At 48.2% G+C, this 27,991-nt stretch overlaps 1 protein-coding gene across 1 annotated transcript; it reads left to right on the top strand.

The window, feature by feature from the left end:
* Positions 1 to 13,180: 13,180 nt before the first annotated feature.
* LOC135830710 (glutathione S-transferase P-like) lies at positions 13,181 to 27,970 on the top strand. The gene is made up of 4 exons (XM_065342939.1): positions 13,181 to 13,496; positions 24,752 to 24,799; positions 26,208 to 26,294; positions 27,253 to 27,970. Exons 1-4 carry the CDS (start codon positions 13,196 to 13,198, stop codon positions 27,633 to 27,635), a joined length of 819 nt encoding a protein of 272 aa, XP_065199011.1. The 5' UTR covers positions 13,181 to 13,195; the 3' UTR covers positions 27,636 to 27,970.
* Positions 27,971 to 27,991: the final 21 nt, after the last annotated feature.

Below are 27,991 nucleotides of genomic sequence, written 5' to 3' on the forward strand. Positions count from 1 at the left end.
TGAAGATGAAGTCGAAGACACCACTGCAGCTGTACTTATGGTTGATAAAAATATGGTGGGTAAAGACACCTGGCAATATCACCATAGGTCTGAAGATAGTGTCACTATCCGTGGGTTGTTATACCCGTGGTTGACTGCAGATACGATTGATTATTCTATGAGTATATGAAGGGTATACGTTTAAAAATATTTCCTGAGGACATAGCACGAGGAAATTATGGGGAATGCAGTACATGTATACAATGGTGCAATCCATTTCTCCCAGGGCACTTTCCCAAGACTCCTCCCAATATTCACTCTTGGCGCGACCCATGTGAACTGAGCGGGGTGTATCGTTGAATACACCCCTCTCAGAACGTCTACTGATTGGCTGAAATCGCCCAAATCATACCGTGCCATGGATCAATGCATGTCAGGGAGTCGTAGCACCCAAGGAAACAACACGAGATCATGATACCCAAAATGATGTACCTGTAAAAGCAGAAGTTTTCAGTGGTGTTTTATTTTCGGTAACTTCGGTGCCGACAATTTTTACCGAAAAAAATGCACCGAATGTTCCGGTACTACTGAGTAGTACTAGCACCCTTACCTGGAAAGCGGGTATTACCGAAAATTTCCCTCCACCGAACCGCCGATTTTGGAGAATTCTGAAAATATTACACCACCGAAAATTTCTGCTTTTACAGTACACAGATTGGATCCATGGAGACTCTACATGATCTGTGGTTTATGCAACTCGTGATCGCGGACTTGACCCACTGGCCCCAAGCATGGGTCAGTCAAGCGATGCTATATGCGAGCATGTATGTATCGCACTTGACCCTAAGGCAGTAAGGGCAACTGTCACTGGCAGCCCGGGGTTGAACCCACATTATTAATTTTTGAAATTTTCTAGGGTGACACGAAAAGCTTCACGCACTGGGTGGTCACTCTCTATTCATGTATACCACTCTGCCAATAGTGCATAGAGCTCTCTTTTGAGCTGCCCAGGCTGGCCCTCGTTATGATTTAGGCTGAAAGTCTACCGTGCCGTCTCCCTTATGCTATGACTCCATAATGCATATGTACAGAAGAAAAAATCCCGGGGCCCCGTTGATGAAATTCTGTTTTGTCAATTGGGCATTTTTGATTATTGTGAATGGCGTGTAGTGCCATAGTACAGTTCCTTTTGCTACATAACGTTTGCACAAGTCACGTTTCAGCAATTGAACTAGGGAGATCTATGTCTCTGATCTTGTCATTTGGCCCGGCTGGTGCTGTGCATTAACAACCATTGTCTGGCACCCTCGAAAGACCAACAGCGATGAGTTCATGACCCAAGCATTATTTGGGCCGTTAAGTTGACTAAGGCTGTGTTTACATGAGGCGTTTCAACCCAGGTTGAGTTCGACCCGGGTCAGATTTTCAACCCGCCATGTGCACAAAATGAATGGCGCGTTTACATGACGCATTGCGCTTGACCCGGGTTGAAATTTCGCCCCGGGTTGATTTCAACCCTCCCCCCAAGGGGAGGGTTGAAACCAACCTGGGTCAAGAAAATCTTACAAACGTACTTCTGTGCGTATCTCGCGCCAGGTTTGAACAGCACTGCAGATGCAAATTTCGCGCAAACCGATTCACGTGACCATGCAGGACTGTAGAAGTGGACTTTTGGCGGCATATCAGTATTTGACCCGGGTCAACTGTCTTCATGTAAACGCTCACCTCTTTTGTCTTCGTACAGACTTTCAACCCGGGCCGAACTCGACCCGGGTTGAAATTTCTCATGTAAACACAGCCTAAACGGGAGTGTAGCAAGCTTTGATCGGCGTACTTCCTTCCGTACGTAGTGAAATGTTGTCCGAGCTGAATAGATTCTATCTCCTGCGGTTTAGTACAACAGTTTCACACCTAATACTGTAGATTCGACGTCTCCAAGAAAAACCTCCATGGAGACTGGAAACTATAGCAGATCATAAATGACGCAGCAGCTCAGCTGATTCCCCAGCTCGTGTCTACTTGGTTCATGTACTTTGGTCAACGTGTTGTGGCAGACTCCATGTACAAAGCTGCATACTCTTGGGGTTATTGATTCTTGCTGATAATTCCATTAATGTTATTGCATAGATATGAACATCATAATAATTGAATGTTGGCAAGACCCAACAAGGTGTCCCTAATGACTTACATCAGATCTTCACAAAATGCACATACTGTAAGACATGTATATATATAATATAAACGAGGAAGCAAATCTAACGTTTTAACGGATGACATTTCTTCGTTATAATAAGATCCGTTGAGGCCGTACTGCTTCATATATGCTGTGTGTGGATATGGCAGAATACTGCAAGATCGTTAACATATCTTCTCGTTAACCTATGAATTTTGGACAATCGTTAAATTAGCGACTCGTTATAATAACATGTCTTACAGTATATCTTGAAAAGCCGTATTTGGTTTCACATACACGTCTCATTTCTATCACAGAGATCAGCAGCCATGGGCCATGGTGGCAATACTGGTAGGAGTCGCCCGAGGCTAAGCCAATAATTTCCGTTCTATACCCAATATACATACCTGAACTGGGCACAAATCTATCCCATTCCTTGGTGCTGACCCCTTTGATGCGCCCCCGAATCCCTTAGCATTATTAGTACCTCCAATTCATTTCGTCATCAGCTCACCGCATGCTCAGTACTGTGTTGTAAAGTATGCAAATTTTCGACGCTTTTAAATTGCAGCCTCCCCAGGGCAAAACACATCTCGGCCACATTGAAATTTCAGCCTGTACTGCTGATGCCTGTATACACTGTCACATTGAACCTTGCAAAACAAATTTTAGGCTACAAATGCCCAGTAAATAAGAGGGGAGAAGGCACTGAACGAAGTGTCAACCTACGAATACAACCTCAGTGCAACAACGTGCTCTTTCTGCTTGTGTAAGCAGAAAGAGCACGTTGTTGCACTGAGGTTGTATTCGTAGGTTGACAGTTCGTTCAGTGCCTTTTCACCTTTGGTTACATAATTTTGTTACCTTTTGCGTTTCCTCTAGTAAATAAAGGGGGGGGGGGGGTGTCAAATGACAACCGCTCTATTCAGTTGCTATTCACTCTTGGCGCATGCGCTGGACGAAAAATTCTTATATTAGTGATGTCGAAAAAGTATGCGGTTGTCAGTTGACAAACCCCTTTTTATTTACAATTCAGTTGCGTGATGTCCACCACTTTCCGAATTAAAAATGCACAGGCCGATAATAGCCGAAAATAAAATATGTGCTGAATATGCAGTACCTTGCGCACTCTGTTAGAAGACATTAGGGCTACTGGGAATGAATGCCCAAGTAAAATGATGAAGTACAGTAATACAATACTATAGGGAGTGCATTTGGCATGAATGCACCAAGCCAACTCTCCTATACAAACAGTATAGTGTTGCTGCCAAAAATATGATCAGCTAAAGTTGCCTTTTTGCATCATTATGGTTGAACTTTTTTTTCCTGTAGCCTCGTTCCCAAGTTGTGGATTTAATCACGAAATTCGTTAGCAAGACGAAGAGGTTTTATGTGAGCTTACTATTATTCTACCTGCACTTGCTTTTATCTTTTTGTGCAGGACACTGAGAAGCTGGAGGGACCCCACAAACCTCAAGCATTGAAGATACAACTTTTAACCAAGAACCAGGCAACATGATGTGCATGTATCACGTTCGCTGTGATTGCATCGTTTCAGGGTACACTGACAACATACTAGTACTAGTAACTAGTCCTTGATTAGCAGCAGTGGCCTGAATTATTGCCTGGCCGCTATTCATATAATCCTTAGGTGCTTACTCATCGCCTTGTTCTGTCTCTAAAATGGCGTATGGGTGTTCCGAGGCTTGTAATATTTGCTCAAGCCGCGCATTGGCATTGGTGCATGTCGGTAAATGCCAGCCACTGCTGCCTAGCTCAACATGTTTTGTATGATGTAGAATGCGCTCTGTGTATCTACAATCGAGTGACCTACAGTTGCACTAGTATGTGCACTGTGCTGGCACAGTGTATCATACTCAGTCTTGTCACTTCTTCTCCCACGTTTACTGTATTGTTTAATTCACTGTACACATCTTGCCCAGCTCCTCTAAGGCCACACAGAATTAGTTTGTTGTTTGGGCCACTACACTCAGCTGGTGTAAGGTTGGTCTGCTTCTCTCTTCCTTCTCTTCGACGTGTCCAGCCAATCATTCATGTCAAGCTTTGCATAACTTAGATCACTGTATATACAGTCACCTAGCTGGAAACGTCCATGGCTGCAAAATCACATCTTTCTTGAGGGACCCCATTTTATAGAGTGGACGACATTCACTTTCCTGATAGACTCACCTCAGATGTTGGTATTGTACCCATCCCTGATTTGTACATGCACCACTTTTTTGGCAACTCCGAACAGTGAGAATGTCTGCTGTGGATAGTTCTCATGCTTTAAACTCATTCCTAAATTGAATGTAAACAAGTTCGGTATAATACCGCCAAAATGTAGTTCATTACAAGTCGTTGATTATGATCCTTTGTTGAGACGAAAGCTTCGGGACCTGGGAGTACTTGCGACATACCCATACCATACTCCCTCAGGTTCTGAAGCTGTGTGTGTCGTGTTTGCTTTGCTTTAAAGTACATTAAGAGCTCTGATGGTCTGCACTCCTCTTTGAATGGAGTCACCTCCAGTTATGGCGATCGAGTGCATGTATGTTTGGATAAGGGCGTGGGAAAACACTCATCTAAAACATACTCATTTCCTCATGCATACTTTTATTTCTCATTCTTTTCGGCACACACTCCAGCTCCTCGAAATTATCATGGGATGCATGTTGATGACAGCCTGCTGCCATGCAGCCTGAGCAGTTCGGACAATCAATCATTCGGATAATCGGCATTCTATATTACTGCGGTTGTAGTAGCTGTATTTCATGTACAGTACTACAGACAGTAGAGTCAGGCGCCGAAGAATGTGTTGCCCGAGAATGTCCAGCCTGAAATGCTAAGAACGCCACCGCCTAAAGTTAAGAATGGCGGTGTTGGTTTTCCGGCAGCTTTTGGGATACATAATTATGATCCTAACATGATTGTTTCTAAGAACATGCTATAAGAGCGCAGCCGGATGGCTGAAAAATAAGAACACCCCAGGCTAACCTCTTCGACACAACGTTCTTGGACGCCTGACTCTACTGTAGTATGGAAGAACACTCCTCGACAGGGATGTTACATTATAGAAATCATGCGTACAAGATGCCTATTAAAGTCTGCTCTTCTTTTATGAAAAGCTTTGGCATGCATGCAGCTCTTAATTAATCCCAAAGGTGGAGTGCAATGACATGCATTTGGAACCGTGATCACTAAAATCCTGCGCTAAATTCTACGATTTAGAACTATACGTGATGTTGCACACCCAAGAACGTCGTTCCGAGGGCCTAGGTCGGGGGCGTTCTTGGAAGAACATGCTGGATTAGAGATAAACTATATAACCCACATGTGTGTGATAACAAAAACTGCGGTACAGTGCGGAGAAACTAGTCTAACATACCGGTACTAATATCACCAGTAGGTTTTCTAAACTTCTTGTTCTATACTGGAGAATATTTCAGCGAGTGAATCCAGAGCAAGTGCTATGGAAATGGACTAGCGAGAGCTCACAATAGCCAGACAGACCCACAAGTCCTTTCTTGAACCGAACAATAATCATCTATGGCATTCAACATGCAGTTTGGGAAGCCATGCAGTCCTGGGACAAATATCCAAATGCATTCTTGTCTCCAGACCAAACAACAGATTGTTATCATACTTGACAATTTCCAACTCTACGACCACCATGCCAGCTCAAGCAAAAAGAAGCAAAGGAAGACGGAGATTTCTACTTGTGCAGCCATTCAGGGAGGAGCACGACGGCTGTTTTAACATTACATGATTCGACTGTGCACGCACTTTCCAAAAGTGTACTTATCACATACCACGTGAACTCTTAGGCTGTTTGCAGTGCGATATACTTACATGGGCATGCCCTTGCCGCACATTCACACTCCAGTACAAAACATAATCATGCAAATATGTAATGCACATAATGTGACATTCTACGCTTGAAAAGCAGATCAGCATTCGAACTTTTTCATTTGTTCAGGCTGCAACAGCATATTGCAAGAGGACACAATGGCCCAACCCAACATCTTCCAGTGAACACCATCGGCCATGGCAGTTCAGACCATCTGACATCACTCACACCACCCACATAGAAGAGAAGCAATGGTGATACTTCATAGTTAACACGTTACAAATACTACCAAGAGTACATAACCCCCCAGAGTGTGCAACGCCGATCCAGCTCTGTGTAGGGTCTTGGTCGAGCGGAATCGGATCTTCTGATGTCATGCGTACACTTCACACCAGCGCAAGGCCGGTGTCGAGGCAGGGCACCATTTGTTTTTGATCCAAGAGTACCCGCGACTCCCGGGTTCCCCTCAGATGTGTACGGTATTATGACGCAAAGATCCGATTCCGCTCGACCAAGACCCTATGCAGAGCTGGATCAGGCGTTGCACACTCTGGGGGTTATGTACTCTTGATACTACTGAGAGTGCATAGGCAGTACACCAGGTTCAGGATGCATTGATCCATTCTTCTGCTTCAACTACCTTAGCTGCTCATTTGATCTATGGCTATGCATGCTGTCATCAGTGAGCCACATCATTGCGAAAGACTGATGACGGAGAGATCATTGCGCGTGTGTAGTCACAATACTATCAGAGAAATACGTTTGGCAAATATAGGAATACTGTGGACAAAATTGTACACAATAACCTGCCTTGAAGCAAATCTCAGAAAGAAAGCGCTGTGCAGATGCATATCAGCGGCTTCAGATTCAGTCACTTCGTGAGATCCAATATTCTTCCAACTGTACTGTTCAGCCTTCGGTGATCCACAGAGACAGACAAACAATCTGTTCCGTCCTTCCACATGAGAAACAGAGAGGGAACATGTTCCAGTTCATTCCAGTATGAAGGCGGCGGATACAGGCAATGAAAGTCATCGTTGGGCCAACATGACCAGCTTTCAGACATGGGTTCTCAGAGACCTTCGCTCATGATAATGGTATTCACCCTGGCTACAATCCTGCAAAACACGTGAAAAGATTGCAGCAAAACAAACTGAATGTTATAAAGAAGCAATTTAGGAAAACTAAGCCTATCGTATTTGTAGTACAGTGAAGCTAAGATACAACACCCAGCAGCCAGGCAAACTTGCTAATATCCGATGAATTAGCATGCCTGGTCATGGCACCCCGGGTAAAAAATATGCAACCAGCATAACGTTTCCACCAGTATTGATAATCTATCGTAACGTTATGATCAAACTACATAACTGCTAAGAATGTGCAACTACTAACATAAGGTACGATCGGCTTCGAAATCCAAAGATTATGAGCAAGCGCGCATATATTTCTACATGTGCCATTAAACCAAGAGTCGCAAATAGGAAAATCTTTGCTGTAAACCACAGCTATAAGGGGCCGTCCAAGGTTACCAATAATATTTTTAAAACGAAATGTTTTCGTTTGTGGGTGGGTGGGTTTGATGGAGTTTCGTTTTGAAAATAATCATCGAATGCTGATGGAGAATGCCCAGTTACTTCTGGGTGTCGAAAATTGACATCAATATTTTATTGGAATTCGTTTTACCTGCAGAAAAGGTGGGTGGGTGGGTGGGGGCTGAAAAATACTAAAACTTTTCGTTTTGTAAAAACAATCGGTAACCCCGGACAAGGTGCTTTGAGTCCAGTTTTGTGGGAAAGTTGCACTGCACGATGCACAATACCACATCGAGCGAAATTCTTTTTTTCACATAGCGTGAAGTGTCTCTCGAGAAATGCAATGCACAATGCATAGCACATCGCAGAAAAATCTTGTATTGCACCTGCAGTCTAAAACTGCTTGCCAGCCAGAGTTCTTGAGTCACATGCACCAGCATGCAGGAAGTGATGCCCATCACGTGTCACCCAACCTAGAAGTGGAGCTGGACTCAATTTCCTGTGATACGACCTGTGATGGAGCTGCAACAACCAGCGATGCAAGTTTGCAGTCCAATTATTTGAAACTGGCACGCTATGTTGCTGAGAATGTACTCAAGGCAACATTTGAGAAATTACCTTTCGAAAAAATGTTCGGTACAAACCTGGCCGGATATTGTTTAAACGGTACTGTGCGAAGAAAACAACTATTTTATTGCATAGACTAAGGAGCTATCCAGCATTATCGATAATTTTCACGAAATGGTCCGCATGCAGCATGGAGGTGCTAGTAAGTCACTGGCATATGTTCTCTTGTGGATCGATGTACAGTGCGTGACAATGCTTCCATAGTGGTGGCGGCGGGAGCACACTGCACTGCAGGGCATTACAGCACTGGCATACTATTAAAGGGGAAGTATACCCTAAAATCAAATGTTCACCAGTTGTAGTCTTCTGGGTGCTGAGTCGAATGGTCTTGGTCCGAGGAAGCTGCGACGCTCCCTTCCTACTTGAATCCCAATCGAACTCGCGCACTTCCACCAAAACTGGGTGACTGCGCCCTACTAGATGGGGATTTGTATGCAAAATGTCACTAAAAGCGCCATTTCGTTCTTATAAAAGCACGGATGACCGCGATTGGCCCATATGTTGTAGTCTTTTGGACGCTGAGTCGACTGGTTTTGGTCCGAAAAGGCTGCGATGTAGCGTTCCTCCTTTATTCCCAATCGAACATGGTTGAACAAGCGGTCACAAGCTCCTGCGTACACCAGTCACCTGGTCACCGTGCCTTCAGGGTACAACTTACTAGCCTGTTTGACCTTTTTTGGGTGCACTCCTGTCACTCGAGTTGAACTCGAGTTGAACCTTGGTGTGAAATTTGTCGCCTGCTGGCGTGGTGACCAGGTGATTTGGGCACCCAGGAGCACGTGACCGCTTGTTCAACCATGTTCGATTGGGAATAAAGGAGGAACGCTGCATCGCAGCCTTTTCGGACCAAAACCAGTCGACTCAGCGTCCAAAAGACTACAACCATATGGGCCAATCGCGGTCATCCGTGCTTTGATAAGAACGAAATGGCGCTTTTAGTGACATTTTGCATACAAATCCCCATCTAGTAGGGCGCAGTCACCCAGTTTCGGTGGAAGTGCGCGAGTTCGATTGGGATTCAAGTAGGAAGGGAGCGTCGCAGCTTCCTCGGACCAAGACCATTCGACTCAGCACCCAGAAGACTACAACTGGTGAACATTTGATTTTAGGGTATACTTCCCCTTTAATTTCTCTTGCAGACGCGCCGTGCACGACAATGCTTCTATAGTGGTGGTCACGGTGATGGTGGTGGTGGTCATGGTGGTGGTGGTGGTGGTAGTCATGGTGGTGGTGGTGGTGGTGCTGCTGCTGCTGGTGGTGGCGGCGGTGGTGGTTGCGGTGGTGGGAGCATTCTGCACTGCAGGGCATTCAAGCAAGCTCGATTGTGCATGCATGGTGGCGGTGGGAAAGAGGAGCCAAGGAAAGCGTGTACATATTTTTTGTTGAAAGCACGAGAATTCAAAGAAAGCTGGCTGCTTCCTCTATTTCCATGATCGGCCAGTGCCTGCAGCACGAACAGTACATTGTATTACATGTATGTGCATAGACAGACAAACAAACACTAACCTGAGCATGGGTACCGCTTGTATTCGTGGTCAGGAAAGTGAAAGTACGAACGAAGGAGAAGAAGATTGTTGACCATGGCGAACAACTGCATATCCAGAGGGCACACGGCTTGCCAGAATGGGTCGGCTACATCTTCGCTAATTTTCTATCCTAACAACATTCAGCTTCGAGGTCAAGGACGACGGTTTTTTTGGAAGGAAATTTCGAATTTTGGAGAAGAAGCTTGCTTTCGGAAAAATGTTTACGTTCCAGACCAAGCTAGCCCTCGCTCTGACTCGTCCGGACTGTACTTCTACTGTACTTCTGATCAGGGAGTCGTCAAAGTATTTGACGACTCCCTGCTTCACGGCTGTTCATATGATCACGTCAGCGGACATCTAAGATGGCGTCGGCTTTGAGCATGAGTCATTTGAAAGTTCTGCTCGAAATACGCATTTTCCTAAACTTATCGTAGCAAACCATGGTATCTTGGGCTTCCTTCGAGGCTGCTAACCAGCAACTCGCGTTTTTCCAGGAGAGGAAGGAAAGAGCAATCGTTTGATACCTCACTCGATGACGGGCGTCGTTCTGGTCCCGATCGTCGAAGAGAAGTGCTCTAATTTATTTTCGTCGTAACTATTGTTGTATGTTATAGTGTAGCCGTTTTCCTGCTCCCAGAGAAGCGTCCCTGGAGTTTTCCCGTGCTTACTCGGAGTTTTCCTGGTTGGCCCAAGGCTTCGACCATCCGATAAACATAAATTCGTGAGCGGAAGTTCGTACATTTTTTTGGAAGTTCGTGGAGATGTTTGTGCACTTTTTGTGATTTTAGGGCTCAATGTATGGTCCTCTGCATATCCTGGCATCTGTATGTTGGGTCGTTGGCCAAAAATTTGCGGATTAGCCTTGTACTACTAGATACTTTGCATCTGAGCATGAAAATGGCCTCAAGGGCATGGGAATGATATTTCGGAGGACTTCAACGCCATCATGCCGCTGCGACTGTCACGCACAATTGTGATACATGGCAGCCGCACTACCAAGCAGTGATAGCTGTGCCTTGTGTTGAGTTTGAGTACATGTACAACATGCCTTGGAAACTACCACACAATCAAACGCATGCACAGCACGAGTCCGGAGCTGCCGAGTCCTGGAAGACGCTCGCACCACGATCTGGTGGTAGCGGCATAGCACAATAGAACGCACACAGCACACTACCATGACTACTACGTCAAGCCACAACTGACGACCGTTACGTGCCTACAACCGGTAATCACTACAATAATTATTATTATGTACATGCCATCAATTATATATTCACAGCCTACGGCACAACTTCCGATGAGAAATATATCACAATATGAAGAGAACATATTTAGCAGGGAGGTAAACTGGGTGTAACTCCAGCCACACAACACAGGCATAAGTCACAGCAAAAGCGAGAGAGGATTTTTCTGCAATCATAGTCATGGCTGCACACCCACACGCACACATACGCACGCGCAGACACACACGGCAATAAGGGAAATGGCCACATACGTAGTGTAGGACTACCACTCAACAATGGAGAAAGCGCATAATTCAACTTCAAAAGTTCAGTTGAGGACTGTGTTTTTCTTGGGTCAGACTCGTCGTGGAAATGACAATGCACTGAGCTGCCAATAACTATGGAGTGTCGGGATTAAGTGGTGTACGGCTAATATGCTTACACACTGCCACTGTCCAAAGAAGGTGGTGGACATGCTGCCTGTTGACGTGTCAGATGAGGGGAAACAGTCACACACCTTGCTGACCCTCAGGGCTGACCATAGCGCTTTCGTTGCTGCTGGTTCCCAATTGTCGGTTGTGACGCAGCGTAACAGCGTTATTCCGGCCCTGATTCTGCTGGTCGAGATCAGCCACACCGTTGCGCCAGTGTTGCATCTAGACCTGGGTATCCATTCCTGGATCTACGCTGCATCAATGCTGGTAGAGATCCGCCAGCTCGATAAGTGCTTGATCTGCACAACACCAGCCGCATCCAACGGCAACAGCAACGGGCAGTACACAGCATTGGCCACACTACATGCCAAGCTGCAGCAATGCATAGCCGGCGCAAAAGCAGCCAAGCAGAAGGCCACACGCATTGAAGGCTGGTTCGGCTACTCGCGTAGCTCTGCAAAGCCATGAGCAGTGCATCGCCGGCAGCGTTTCGGAGGTTGTGCCCACAACTAACTTGATTCAGCAGGAGTTGCAGGCAGCATTGCATGATCAGACTGGCAATATCAGGTGACTGTTCGTTGCTGACTCTCCTGCTCACTCCCACGGTACCGTTATAACTACAAGTACAAAGTAGCTCATCCATACAGCTAGTAGTACTGTGCGGTGCTCTTATGTCGTTGAATACTACTAATCCTAACCGTTCGAACCCTCGTCGGATTTTTTCCCAGTGGCTGCCGTATTCTGAGCGTCATTATGTCTTTCTCCAACGAAACCACTGTCCAGAAATTCAGCCTTGCACTTTTTTCTTCATTTCCATTGTGTTGAGGACATCGCAGAGCTCAGCAGCAACACTCGAGCATTTCCCTAAGCTCATGCAAGCCTTGTGACGAGATCGTGAAAAGAAACAAACTGCACCTCATCCCTAAGCTGCACCTCTTAGAGATGCACGCCGTGCCAGCTATGGTCCGACTCCTTGTTGGCCTTGGCTTGCTAGGTGAGGAAGGCTCGGAGAGCATCCATGCGGACTCTCAACTCGGACTCTGGAGAAGCGTTTCTCGCAGATTCCTGCGCCCATGAAACGGCTCGAAGCAACACAGCGCCTAGCAAGAACGCTGCCCAGGTCCAAGCCCCCTCGGCGTAGCCGTAGCTAAGGCATGGAGGAAAACGGCAGCCGTTACTATCCTTCTCCTTGGGCTAGCTCACTCCATAGTGACTAAGTCCTTGAGTACTCTCGATGTCTGCTTCTTGTTCGTTTATTTGTTTCATTTTGCTTGCTTGCATGATCTTCGCGATCGATCGCGTCTGAGGACTCCCAAACTCCATTTACCTAAGGTTACCTACTCGATTCTGCTTGATTCGAGAAGGAATCACCTGAAACCACACGAAGTTCATAAACCAAACGTGTAAAGTGTAAGTTTGCGATTTACCAGTTAATTCGCGGCCATTTTGATAGATGGCCGCAGATGAACAGCCGTGTGCTTCTGATCCACCCTCCCAAAAAAGAAAGAAAAAAAAAGTATAATATAAACCACGTTTATAAATGTTTAAAAGCACGTTTTCGGCGGGAAAACGAAAAAACCGGATCTCCATCAATCGAACCTATCCCATCCTAGGATGGGCACCCCCTCAACCCATCCTAAGATGGGCACCTGCCCATCTTAGGATGGGCAGAATCGACGGACGGGCCGGAACATCGATACGAGGAGCTTCCATGATGACCAAATAATTCAGATTTCGTACTTCTACAAAATAAAAAGTCAAAAACTAACTATAAAGTTATTAGTTACTTACTTCAGCCGGTGTATGAATGTATTGTTTGTAGGTAATTGAACATAATCAATAACGGTTACGATGGATCTTCTTCCAGTACTGTTTGTTGGCCTCCTGGGTGTCGCCGCATACTTTCACACCACGAACCCTCACATGGTGCAATCAGTTCGCCACATTGCTACAGGCAAACCTGGATGTCTACCTCTAGAGAGCATTGGTAATGTGACCTTCCACTATTTCGCTGGTCGGGGCCGCGGTGAACACATTCGCCTGCTCATGGAGGATGGTGGAATCAGTTATACGGAGACGCATTACACCCGGGAAACCTGGCCTGCGGCCAAGGAACAAGGCTTGAAGTCTGGGCTTTACACATTTGGACAAGGTAAATAATACATTTTAATACATGTAAGAGCAAGAGTCCATAACGCCACACGTTTTTATTTCTATGTTTCTCGTCACCTGAAAATCTAAAAACGTATGCGGTGGTAAAAATAAAAAATGACCGAAAAATAAAAGGTTTATTAGACCTTTGTTCACACTAAAATCCACCAATACACCATGCAAAATAGCATCCATAGTTAGCAACTAGTATGTGGTAGGAGCTTCTGTCACAATCTGTGCATGTGCAGCTAGATTGCGCACAAAAAATACCGTCCTTGCATCATGCTGTCCCCGGGGAAAATTGCGATTCCGCGGCCGCGTTTTTTTCCGCGTTTTTTTGCGATTTTTTAAAAGACCGCGTTTTCCGCGATTTCCCCGCGTTTTTTGAACTTTTTGTTGCACTACACGTACACACAGTGCACTGTTCGGTCAGCAACGTCTCATCGTGGCGGCTTTTTACTCAAATATGACGAGTGCTTACACCAGAGACTTGTAACTGATTGATTTCACTACATACTCACTGAAAATTGCTGCACATCAATATTATTCACCGCATATTTACCGCAAATGATGCCATATTATGCCGCGTTTCCCCCCCGCGTTTTTTGCGATTTTTTCCCGCAATTTTCCCCGGGGACAGATCATGTGTCGCGCAGGCCAGGCCACATTATGTACATGTGCATGAGTGTGCTGGTCACCACATGCACAGTCAGTGCAGCACAGTTTCTTTTCTTTTTTTCTTCCAGACTCCTGAATCGTATGCGCGCGGGTGACGAGAAACATAGAAATAAAAACGTGTGGCCTAAACAAGAGTATGCAACTGTGGTCTCTTTTCTATGGGCCAGATGCGCGGCGCGCTGCCTGCACTACACCATTCAGCTGCAGTCCGCGCACTGCGGAAAATCAAACACCGCACATTCCCTCTGGTTTGAAATGAACTTTCGTACGGAACTGGAGTTCACGCGCCAGAATTTAGAGATCGCGTAGGTACTGGAACGAATCGAGCAAAAACGGATGGGCTCGTACGAGAAATTGTGAGTTTGAATGCATGCTTTCAGAGCGTGATGAAGGCAAGTTACGTAATGAAGGCAGCGCACCGCGCACTGACCCATAACCACAGTTGCGTACTCTTGTTTATGCACTCTTGGTAAGGGGGAGAAGGCCAAAAAAGAGTTCCCGAAACGGGCAAAAAACAAATCGAATTTTCATCAGTTGTCTTCGGGGTGCTGGGTCGAATGGTCTTGGTCCGAGGAAGCTGATATGCTCCGTTCCTCCTTTATTCCCGATTGAACTCGCGCACTTCCACCGAAACTGGGTGACTGCGCCCTACTAGAGGGGGGTTTGTATGTAAAATGTCACTAAAAGCGCCATTTCGTTCTTATAAAAGCACGGATGACCGCGATTGGCCCATATGTTGTAGTCTTCTCTTGGACGCTGAGTGGACTGGTTTTGGTTCGAAAAGGCTGCGATGTAGCGTTCGGCCCGTGTCCCAGTCGAACATAGTTGAATAAGCGGTCACGTGCTCATGTGTGCACAAGTCACCTGGTCACCGTGCCCCTGCAGGGTACAACTTACAGCCTGTTTGGGCGCGTTCCTGTCACTCGAGTTGAACCTTGGTTAGGTGTGAAAGTTGTAGCCTGCAGGCACGGTGACCAGGTGATTTGTGAGTAAGTCTGAAGCTGAGATTCTTGCTTCAGCAACAACTAGCACTGCCGAGTCTGAAGCCATTGCTGGTAAGAAAGCCTTGCGTGCACCACGCAGGCACATCAGCGCTGTGCAAAACCAATCTGGCAGCGGATGGAGGATAGGGTGATGCTGTATGGCTCCCCAGTCTTGGCGGTGAGGAGAGAGGCGATACGTTTGTATAGCGAGGCACCATGCTTTCCCATGCCTCCGGTGGTAGAGAAGATGGCTGGGACAAAGCTGGAGTGCTCCACCTCCCTCAGGCGCTGCTCGTAAGCACGGCACTTAGCCTTCTCATGACGAACATAAGTAGCAGCAAGTGAGTTGGAGCGGTTCGAAGACGCATGGGGGTTGAACACCCGTACATCAATGTAGGTGCTTTCGAACCGTCCTCCCCAAATGCCATTAGCCACGACGTCTAGGCGTGCCTGGTGCACTGAGGTCACACTTAGCATGTTGTTGTGTGGAGCTCACATCCGCTCGGACGTAAACTCACTGCAGATTGACCGTGCAACGTGTAATGTGTGTACAAGGTGCATGCCGTATGACCCACAGACAGAACCCTGCCTCCCAAACACGATCGCGAAAGCGAGGTGATGGTGGGGAAGTCTCGCGACACTCTACACGGTATCTACTCCATGGTGCGTAACCTGGGCAGTGCGAGTGGCATTCATGCTTTCAGCCTGTTATTTACCGCTTTATGTTCATGTCAGTCTGAACGCTTATGAAGTGCATTCTAATTTAAAAGACTTTCGAAAAAGCGGAGATGTACTGGAGATATGGTTGTCTTTTATGTGCTTGGAGATAAGGTTGTCTTTTTTATGTGCTTGGAGATAAGGTTGTCTTTTTATGTGCTTCGTGCATCATGTGTGTCGGAGTGCATAACTGCCGAATTGTTTCGCTCTGTTTCGTGTGCACAGTAATTCATGCACAGTTGATTCCCTTCGTAGTCATATGAATCATTGTTGGTTAATTCTACTCTGCAATGAATCAGATACAGTAAATTGGGAATGTTTGCGCCGGTTTTAGTAGCAATTTGCGTGCACAGACCAGTTTGCACCTGGAAATGTTTGCCATTAGAGTCCATTTCGTTAGGTTTTATTCACTGTAGTTCTACGTTTCTTGCTGACTTACTTTTGCGATTTCACACTTAGCCCGCATCCCACATGCACATGCACATGCTACACCGCTATGAAGTACACCAACACACAGGGCACGGAGTTTGGAGTGAGCGGATGCTGGCTGCGAGTGAGGCAATGTGGCTCAACATAGAGCACGAGAGAGAGAGAGAGAAAGTGGCTCAACATAGAGCACGAGAGAGTGAGTGGCTCAACATAGAGCGCGAGAGAGTGAGTGGCTCAACATAGAGCGCGAGAGAGTGAGTGGCTCAACATAGAGCGCGTATGGTGGCTCAACATAGAGCGCGTGTGTTGGCTCAACATAGAGCACGGAGTGATTGAACGAGTTAAACCATTGCCGCTAAGAGTTGCGTCCAAACAGCCAGCACCCATATCACACCATGCGAGCTAGAGGCAGGACAAAGATTTAGGTGATCATTATTCTAGCAGCATTTGTGTGTACTGTACATTGTGCAAAGTACAGCTAATCTCAGACTGTAGGCAGCCAGTTCAGGATTTCAACAGAGAGTCAATCAAGTGACAGGTCATCAGTAACTCACGTGCCTATTCCATCATGGCATGGAACAGGGTCTGGCTGCCAACTGCACACGGGGTGTCAATGGTGTTCTGATGTACCGTAGGTAGGAGTCACTCTTCCATCTGCCCATGCAACGGATGAGGTGGTCTGGAACACTTGCAGAAGCAGCACTTGTTGCCGCACCAATCCGGAAGGAGTGACTGGAGTACTCCTGTGTGTGGGGTAATTTGAGCTGCACCGTTAGTTGTCGGACGGTTGCATTCACCGTTTGCCGATCCAGGGGTTTACCACACGACAGGACATACAGAGGAGAATGTGGCTTGTTGGTCGATGTCGAGAGCGCCAGCTAACGACAATCACGTTCATAGCGCAGTGAGGGGGTTTTGCTGGTCCTACGACAACTGTTACTCCTTTAGACGTTGGGTCAGTCTTAGAGGTTGGCAAGAACAGTTGCATAGCACCCTCCGAGAAGCTGACGTGTCGTCGCTCCGCCTTCAGGTACTCACTGCAGGAATCCATAGAACACCAGTAGCATTGCGCTGCAGTACAGGGTGTATTCGATATTTCTGAAGACTGTATTATTGTACCACAAGGAGCGTAACGATTCCACAAAAGGCGATCGTTCAAACCAGGTAACAACAAAGAGCAAACTACGCTCAAAACCAAAACTAAAACAACAACTGCACCAGCAAGCTCTTTCCTTGCACTAACTACAAATACATCAAAAACCAAGCAGCAAAATGCAAATCCGCACGCATGTTTGCCGGAACTGAACCTCCGTAGCGCAGCTGATCATCGCGGCTGCACGGGACGACCTTCCCGCCACAGTAGGGCAAAGAACTATGCATGGAACTAGCAATGAATGCATGCAGCACACCGGCAAGCCGTCCCTACGCAGACGTCTAGTCTAGCGTGAGCAAGGATGAATAGCATGAGAAACATGATATGACACATTGACTCCTATGATGCATGCAATGTATACAACATACCCCCCACCTTGAACGAACCAGGGGAGAGTGAAACTACACCAAAGGAAGATACTAGCATGCAGCACACCAGCAAGCTGTCCTTACGCAGACGTCTAGTGTAGCGTATGCAAGGATGAATAGCATGAGAAACATGATATGACACACGACTCCTATGATCCATGTAATGTATACAACATACCCCCCACCTTGAACGAACCAGGGGAGAGTGAAACTACACCAAAGGAAGATACTAGTATTTAGCACACAGCATATAGAGGAATAAGTGCCTACTGCTCTAGAAAGCAGTGAGAAAATGAGGTGACGAAAGTGTACTGTGTCACTAACTAACGTCTGTTCCATTAGTGTCTTACTGCAACTCATCCAAGTCAAGGGCTGACGACTGAGATACCGCAGTGGCTGCTTCAGCTGTCAGGATATCGAGCGACACTAGGTATCGAACACCACGCCGATATTTCTTGCCGTTGACCTGGATGTCCATGACGCGAACAATGCCGTCCTTGCCAGGGAACGTGGCCTTCACGCGTCCTAGCGGCCATCTGTAGCGTGATAACGCATCGTCCATGACGAGGAAAACGTCTCCAATCTCGACCGTGCCCGATTGGCGGCGCCACTTAGTCATGATGTTCATAGCAGAGACCATTTCTCTTAGCCACCGCTTCCAAACATCTCTGCGGAGCTGCTGGATAACTTTCCAGCGATGGTATGGGTGAACTGGCGTCGACTCTGAGTCTGCCGCCATCTCCAGAGCTGTTGCGATGTTGACATGACCCACGACGAAGTTTGCAGCTCCTCGTCGGTCAGGCTAGCCTTGTACAGGACTGACTGGAGTGCCTTTTTCAAGGCCCCGACCACCCTCTCAAATGCTCCGCCGAAGTGCGGCCGAGCTCTTCCCCGCGGTGGTACAGGAGGCACCGGCCATGGAGGTTTCCGTGGCGGCGGCAGAGGTGGCGGTGATCGCGGTGGATTAAACTGCCATCTGATGCCTTGAATCGCCAACCCAGCTGTGATGTTGGCATGATCCAAATCCCTCAGCGCTTCCCGCAGTTCACGATCGGTAGCAACGAAGTTACTGCCGTTGTCAGAGAGGATCAGTGTTGGTCGACCTCGGCGATGGCACAACCTTGCCAAAGCCATCTCCATGCCCTCGACATCCAGAGAACGCACTACCTCCAGGTGGCACGCACGGGTCTGCAGACATGAGAACGCGGCTATATAGCGCTTCTCTTGCGATCGTCCGCGTCCCATCTTGACCAGGAAAGGCCCAGCGTAGTCTACTCCAGTGTGAGCGAACGGTCCGCTTGTCCGGATGTTTGGCACGTTCCCCATATTGGGCTCAGCGGCACGTCTCCACAGCTTCTGGCAACGGACACAGCTGTGACGGTAGGATTTAACGACCTGGCGACCCTTGATGATCCTATACTGATCGGCCAGGTTAGAGAGCAGATGGTTTGTGCCTGCTCCGTGTTGACAGCGTACATCCTCATGCCCAACAATTAGCTGAGTGACGCGATGATTGGCGGGCAGTATCACACGGGACCGGAACTGGTCAGACAGGTGGTGTGAGGTCCGGAGCCGTCCACCAACTCGGAGCAGCGGTGGACCGTCAGTGTCCAGGAACGGCTGTAGCTTCGTTAGCGGTGCACTGGGTGGAAGAGGCTTCTTCTCCTTCAGCGTTGACACTACTTCTCCGTAGCACTGCCTCTGCGCATAGCTTATCCAGAGCCGCTCGGCGCCTTGGAGTTCTGTGACCGTCAATTCGGGAACCGAAACAGCCTTAGCACTCTTGAGAGATACTTGCACGGTAGCACCTGCGTTGCTGTCACACTGCTGAGGTCGGCCTCTGGTATTATCAAGGAACCGTTTACACCAGGCTGTGACCCGCAGAAGATTGCTCCAGGACGAGACGTTGTCTGGGTGCAGGCGGCATGTCGTCTGCTCTGCCTGGATCTGGCTAGTGAGAGTCATCGGGTGCGGTCGCTGAAGCAGTGCCGGAAGAACCTGGGGCACTATGATGTCTTTGTTCGGCCATCGCTCCGGACGCTCTTGCAAGAACTCTGGGCCACTCCACCATTTGCCGTCATCCTGCAAGTGCGAGGCCGCAACTCCACGACTTGGTAGATCAGCCGGGTTCAATCGGCCGCTGACGTGCTCTTGCCTTCTGCTGCCGCTGCTGCTACGCTCTTGCCTTCTGCTGCCGCTGCTGCTGCTGCGCTGTTGCCTTCTCCTGCCGCTGCTGCTGCGCTCTTGCCTTCTGCTGCCGCTGCTGCTGCGCTCTTGCCTTCTGCCGCCGCTGCTGCTGCGCTCTTGCCTTCTGCTGCCGCTGCTGCTGCACTCTTGCCTTCTGCTGCCGCTGCTGCTGTGCTCTTGCCTTCTGCCGCCGCTGCTGCTGCGCTCTTGCCTTCTGCTGCCGCTGCTGCTGCGCTCTTGCCTTCTGCTGCCGCTGCTGCTGCGCTCTTGCCTTCTGCTGCCGCTGCTGCTGCGCTCTTGCCTTCTGCTGCCGCTGGACCTACTAAACCTGGCTAGTCTGGGTTCCACGCGAGTTCGAGGCGCAGGTGAAGGTGCAAGAGGCGCATATGACACACGTTGAAGTTGAACTCCTGCCGTTCCAGGCGCTCCTACTCCATCAAGTGCAGGCTGATCAAAACTACAACTAGTTTGTTCTGCTGCCGAGATCGACATTCGGCTGTCCAATCTTCTGACAACACCTCCTGGACTACCACAAGTAGCACTCGTCTTCCGCGATCGCGGTGCAGGCGTTGGTCGTCTCGGCACTGCCACTGGTACTGGCACGGGACTCGGCTCTGCCGTAGATGTACGTCCATGACGCTCACTCAATCCACGCGCGATCCAGGCTGCATGCAGCGCTTCCATAGAAGCGGTCTCCTCTGCGATCAGGAGTTTTAGTTCCTCCGCTCGCCTATTCAATTTCGCTAAACTCAATTCGAGCTCCTCTTTATCTGACTCCTCAAACCCATATCGAGCCGAGTGCCAGCCTTTAGTCTTTCTTCCACTACGCATCGGTCCGATCGCCCGCGACTCACTCATCCTTGTGAGGTTATAAAATGAACCGCGACTAGATCCGGCTCGAAGGACCACTATGTATTCGATATTTCTGAAGACTGTATTATTGTACCACAAGGAGCGTAACGATTCCACAAAAGGCGATCGTTCAAACCAGGTAACAACAAAGAGCAAACTACGCTCAAAACCAAAACTAAAACAACAACTGCACCAGCAAGCTCTTTCCTTGCACTAACTACAAATACATCAAAAACCAAGCAGCAAAATGCAAATCCGCACGCATGTTTGCCGGAACTGAACCTCCGTAGCGCAGCTGATCATCGCGGCTGCACGGGACGACCTTCCCGCCACAGTAGGGCAAAGAACTATGCATGGAACTAGCAATGAATGCATGCAGCACACCGGCAAGCCGTCCCTACGCAGACGTCTAGTCTAGCGTGAGCAAGGATGAATAGCATGAGAAACATGATATGACACATTGACTCCTATGATGCATGCAATGTATACAACATACCCCCCACCTTGAACGAACCAGGGGAGAGTGAAACTACACCAAAGGAAGATACTAGCATGCAGCACACCAGCAAGCTGTCCTTACGCAGACGTCTAGTGTAGCGTATGCAAGGATGAATAGCATGAGAAACATGATATGACACACGACTCCTATGATCCATGTAATGTATACAACACAGGGCTTTGTCCCACTCGTTATAGGGAGACGATGCTGCACAGGCGTCGGTGAGCTGCCGCAATATAGGCATAGTTATGGGCAACCGGCTGGTGGTGGTTGTTCCTTGGCACCTATCAATACCTCTCATGACTCTAGGGAGTAGGACAATATCTTCGCATGGGTCTGGCAACCCGCTTTCCACGTGCATGTTTCGTACGGCCATGATGTACACACGAATAGTCCCTGGACGCACTGTTAGGGTCAGATGCGCAGCAAAGCCGCTTAGTATGCTGTCCGTTGCTGGGAGCGCGCTGAAACCATACTGCTTGCAATAATCCAAATACCGGCGTGCGCCTGTCCGGTAAGTTCGGCGGGTGTTCGATGCTATAGCGTGTCCTGCGTAAAACGTCACAAGGTCGGCAACAGAGCTGTGTCCGGGTGAGTTCACGCTTGTGGGTCGGCCAGCCGTAAACGCTGCATCTGGTAACGAGAAAGACAATCAGCCACGGTGTTATGAGAGCCAGCGATATGTTGGGCAGACAGCATGAAGTTGCAACGAGCACACACAAAGAACAATTCTCGTATCAATGTCATGACCCGAGGTGCTCGGCAGGTCCCGTCATTGATGGCAGACACTAAGCTTTCGTTGTCACAGTGCAGGAGGATTCTGAGTTTCGCTCAGCCATTACCCCATGTCAGGCAGGACACCAGGACCGCATAGAGTTCTTTCCACATGATATCCTGGTCAGCTTCATCCAGCTGCCACATTCCTTGAATCTATCGACCTCCGTAGTATGCACCCCAGCCGACTGATCCGCTAGCGTCGGTGAACAGTTCAATGTCGGGGGATGGTATCCAGCCAGGGTTCAGGAAGAACGACTTCCCGTTCCATTCCTCCAGGAGATGTTGCCACCAAATGAGGTCTTCACGGGCATCTGCCGAAAGCTTGATGCTGTAGTGCGGTTTCTGGAATTTCTTGCAGATATTCCAGAGGCGCCTGGTGAAAGTCCTGCCGGGCACTACGACCCGAGAAGCAAACGCTAGCTTGCCCAGAAGGGACTCGAGGTCGTGCTGAGTGATGTGGCTGTGTTGGAGGGCACTGCTTAGTCGAAATTGGAGGTCTGTGATCTTATCCGCCGGAAGCCGGACCTCCTTGCGAACGCAATCCAGGCTAGCTCCGAGAAAGTCCAGAGTGCGTGCGGGTCCGTGGACTTTCTGAGGAGCAAGGGGTATACCGAGGTAGGTGAACGCCCTAAGCAGAATAGCCAGCTGACGGCGGGCAACGGCTTCATGGTTGGACACACAGAGGAAATCGTCCAAGTAGTGGATAAGATCATGAATGGAGAATTCGTGCTGCATGATCCATTCCACGGCTGATGAGACGCTGTCGAACAGTGCCGGGCTAGAACGGAGCCCAAATGGTAGGACTCGATCATAATAGTAGTGCCCATCCCAGAGGATGCCAAGCAGAGGCCAATCTTCAGGGCGAACAGGTATGATACGGAAGGCACTGCGAACATCTAGCTTGGACAAGAATGGATCATCACATTGCATAATCAAGTTGATGGCACTATCAATTGTCACATAATGTACTGATGTAGGGAAAATGCCTCCCGCGAGATATGGTCGTTGACGCTATTGCCAACAGGACTGGAGAGGTGGTGAATAAGGCGCAGTTTGCCGTTCTTCTTTGGAACCGCACCCACACCAGAGCAGCGCATGAATTCAAATGGCGGGTGGTCAAATACGTCTGCTGTTTCACCACGGGAGCATGCACCGGCCAGATATTCGGCAACAAATGCAGCATGTGTATAGGAAGATGAGAGATTAGGAGAGCTTATAGATACATTGCGAGGGCCAGTGAAGCCAATGTTGAAACTTGAAACCATGCTGAAGACCATGCAATGAATGGTTTACCAGGTCGCGGTCAGGATGCATGCGAAGTAGTGTCGAGAAATGGGGAATATGTACAGGTGTGGTGGGCTTTGGGCCCGGCATGTGACGTGACAGGCCTCTATGTGGAGGCCTCTCGCCCTGTAGTGGACCTGGGCGACTGTTGGCTACGACACTTAGTGCGAGGGTGTGATGAGCAGCCACACTTGAGGCACACATGTCGGCGGATGCATGAGGCGTTCTGGCAGCGGCCAAAGTTGAAGTTACGGCAGACTTCAGTTGAGGAGGTTGATCCTGTGAGTGGGGCACGTCGGGGACGAAAAGGGCAATTGTCAGGCCCACCTGACGATGGGTGTGTCAGATTACAACTCGAGCATACTGCACGGGCCTTGCCCGTGAAACACAGCTGCCAGAGGTTGGCGTCGATTTATTCCCATGACCTGCCAGGAGTCAGTGCCGCCGACATCCGGAACTGCCGGTCGTATGTTAGCCATGCCTCTGGGTAGAACTGCTTGTTCGCAGTTATGATGGTGCCTTGGTATGCCAGCAGTTCCTGCACTCGGTGTGGATGGAGTTTTGCGAGAACAGTACTTTTGCGATTTCATACTCATCACGAAAATTGCGAACGATTCGAGACCGCAACAGTTTCCCTGTTTACGGACTAATACTCAGATTGTACTAAGAAGAAGGACACACATCAGGCTCTTCAACAATATCTTGAAAGTTTTCACTAGTATACTTTCAAGCCTTATCGTCAGGTCAAATGCAGGCAAAATCAAATGAACACGGACAATGGAAGTATACCGTGGTGGCAACTTCTTCAAGTCCCACGGATCCGGTCAGGTTGTTTGGGTCATTAGGGAGGTTTAGTTCCCACGTAACGGAAACGCGTACGTGGGTGATCCACGTAAAGTGGATGAAGGGCACCCACGTTGCAATGTTGTGTTTAGTCACACGGAACAAACAAAAGCATGAAGCTAAAGGCCAAAACCTGGTCAAAGACGAAGCTACCCCGGCCTAAGAAGCTCATCCAATATTTTGATTTCGTGCTTCGGAAACTTCTTCAGCTGAGCACCCTCACAGCTCGCACAATGCGCTCCATTCTGATTTTCACCCACGTTCTGGCGGAACGTGGGTGAGCCTCCATACACGGTATGTCGTGAATCAGAAAACGTCTGTACGTGGGTCACTGAGTATCACGTGGTACACCCACGTAAAGTACCCACGGATTACGTGGGACTAAACCTCCCTAATATCAGAGACAGACCAAATGATGCTATCTTTTTTTAGTTAGATTGTTCTGGCCAATTGATCATTACTTTCACTGGTTCTGTTTTTCTTTAGTGCCCGCTATTGAAACTACGTCTGGTCTTCGCCTTGCCCAATCGACTGGTAAGTATGTGTGGAGATGTTGAGCTTGGTGTGCTTGGTGTGCTTGGTGTGCTTGGTGTGCTTGGCTCACTTGCATACACCATCATGACTACAGTGTACAGTATGCAGTATGCATTCTGTGAGCGCTTAGCGCCGAAGACCGGCCATTTTTTTAATAATTCACGGTTCGTGTGAGACTCTGCTGCACGCCGAGTTTTCCGCATCCGTAGTAACGCCGCCACCCTCTATGGGTCAAGCTTGGTACAGATGCAGCTCCTAAAGAGGTGGGAGGTGAGTAGATCACACCCACCACAAAGTGATTGGCCTGGCACGAGGGAAGAACGGGTATGCTGGACAAAACTAATAAGAATGACGCTGGCTGGAACTTTGTCAAGAGAGCATGTCTGAGGATATTCGTCTTGAAGTTAGCCGATTTGCAAGCGCTGATTGCACCCTGAGCAATTAGACAGAACTAGCATACACCGGCAAATAGTAGAACATCTCTTCTACCACTGAGGACATGCCCCCCCCCCTCCTTTTTTTTCTTCTTCAAATGAACTATTTTGACGATTTCACTGTTCCTCCTGCCGTAAAATATATTTGGAAACAGGAGTTAAGACTTCAGTCACTTTGCATCAACGGTCGGACAAAAAATAATGATTTGATTGTGGCGCAAGGAGAGCTTGTGGTTTGAGTTTACCAAATTACTGAGTATACGTCATGGACGGGCCAGCTTTCCGGTGCAGGTATGAGTTTGGCTAAATTTGTGGACGATTGAGTGGATAAATACAAGGGCTTTGCACAGTCGATCTACACCTCCAAAGGAAACTTACCTGCAAAATTTGAGCGAAATGCCCGTGGAAATTGCTTGTTACCACCAAAGTATCCAACATTCACATCTCATGGCATGTGAAAGCACCCTGATATTATCATATCTCCTGGAGGGGATGTTCCAAAGCTATGTACGTTGCAATACACATGAAATACTTTCTCATATCTGGTATGGTTTATATATGTGCAGTTAGTTCTACTAGCTGGTAGTAATTGTGGCTTTCGCACGGCAATTTCAAACTGAGTGCCGGAGAGTGTGCAACTCGGTCAGCGTATATTATCATATCAACTGACACCCTACCACCCCAACAACACGCTGCTATTGTCGTCGTCGGGAAGACTGCCCTTCCCAGTGTCTCTCTCCTGAGAAATGCAGTGTTTTTGCCAACCATGCACATATGAACATGAACACACCACTCCTGCCTCATCGAGATCTGATCCTTTTCTGGGTCAAAATGTGCCTGAAACTAGTGTAAGTAAGTCAGCAATTACGTTGAAAATACCCAAGAAATGCTGCTTCATTCCCAAGCTCTGCTTGTCCAACAGTAGACGACTTGTGACGTTGTGTGTACTCCATTGTTGTCCTCTGTGCGCGCAGCCATTCTGAGGCACCTCAGCCGTGCGTCGGGCTATGACTGCGACTGCGACGACTACTCCTGGTGCGATGTGCTGGCGCTTGGTGTTGGTAAGTCCACAGTTCAAGTCTTTCCTTTCCGTTTGCTTTGTTTTGTTATGACACTGCTTCATGCACAGCCGGTTGTCTACACACAATGCAGTACCACTGCAATGGTGGATCTAGGCGACTGATTTAGTGTGCGACCTGTTTGGCTGTGACTGGCCTTATTAAAAAAACACACACATGTAAATCGACCTACGTGTAGCTTGCCTTCACACGCCATGTGATGTTACAACCTCCTGTGGAGCTACATAGCCAGCATGGCAGTTCTGGATCCTGATTACATGTATTATTAATAATTTATTATATATTTGAGGGATTCCCCACATGCTATCCCGAGATCAAAGGGTGTCCATGGCTGATTGTCGCTGTGACGTACGACAATCCTTGTGTCAGTAATGCCATAGGGCAGTTGCAGGCTCTGTTGGTATTGCCGTTAACTGCGTTCTGTCATTTTAATATACCGTATTTCCCCAATTATAAGTCGCACTCGATTATAAGTCGCACTCGATTATAAGTCGCACCCCCATTTTCAGGTTTGAGCAATATTGATTTGATATATTGACTTCATTAGTAAGTCACGCTCGATTGTAAGTCGCACCCCATTTTTACCCTTGAATTTTTGTGTAGAAAGGTGTGACTTACATTCGGGGAAATACGGTACTGTTAGTGGGTGCGCACTGTGGTGTTATGTGTTGTGATAGCTGACAGCTCTAGCTTGTGATATTAGTATCTGTAACGACGAGCTCCACCGGACGCATGCATGTCATCGAAATCGTCTCACGGCTCTGAACACACGCAAGGGTGCTGATCTTACTTGGCACACATGGAGTACTGCTACATGACATTGTATGACATTGTACATATACGTGTCTATCACTCACTGATCTCTCAGCTGGGGAAAGTCCCAGCATGATCATGCCACGTGCCTGAGAGAGCTCTGTTGTCCTGCATTCATGCCTTGCAGAGGATCAGACAACCAAGATGGGCCGCGTCGTCTGGGCAGCTGACCTGGATGCAGAGAAGCGCCGTACGTACCTGAAGGAGGCACGCACATGGATTGCATACTACGAGCAACACGCCCCGGCCGGTGAGCCGGCTGCCAACCGCGGCTACTTCACAAGTGGTGGCCGTATCACTTGGGTGGACTTTGCCATCTTCAACTTCCTTGATGCGCACAAGGCATTCGCAGAGGTCGCCATGGAAGGTGACAAATCACCGGCCGACAACTTCATGGCCGAGTTCCCTCGCCTGAGCGCCTTCTACCAACGCTTCAGTCAGCGTCCACAGGTTGCTGCCTACCTCGCCAGTGAGCGCCGTCACCCCTACTCTCTGCCGAAGAAGAGCTAAATGCTGATCGTCATCATACAGTACACGTAACCAGCCAGATCCTTGTTCACGGCACCTCATAGTGCTTTCGTCTAGGCTGTCTAGGCTAATGTTCTGTTCTTGTCATGTCCCTCCTAGTACATGTACAACTACTGGTTTAGATCATCTCATCTCCCTCTCTAGCTTATGCCCTTCTGCGCACTTCGGTGTTGTTATCTCTAGTTATATTGTAGTAAGTTACGCAGTAGCCCAGGTGGTGGCTGGCTGTTCTCCCTTCTTACAAGTACTTCCATTGTGTTATCATCTTATTTTTTTAAATAATAAACACCCAGTTGTGAAGCGGTACTGATAGCTTATGCGCCGGCGTTTAGCTCTGA

This window comes from Sycon ciliatum, unplaced genomic scaffold (genome assembly GCF_964019385.1).
Source record: "Sycon ciliatum unplaced genomic scaffold, ocSycCili1.1 SCAFFOLD_1361, whole genome shotgun sequence".
NCBI classification, from domain to species: Eukaryota; Metazoa; Porifera; class Calcarea; order Leucosolenida; family Sycettidae; genus Sycon; species Sycon ciliatum.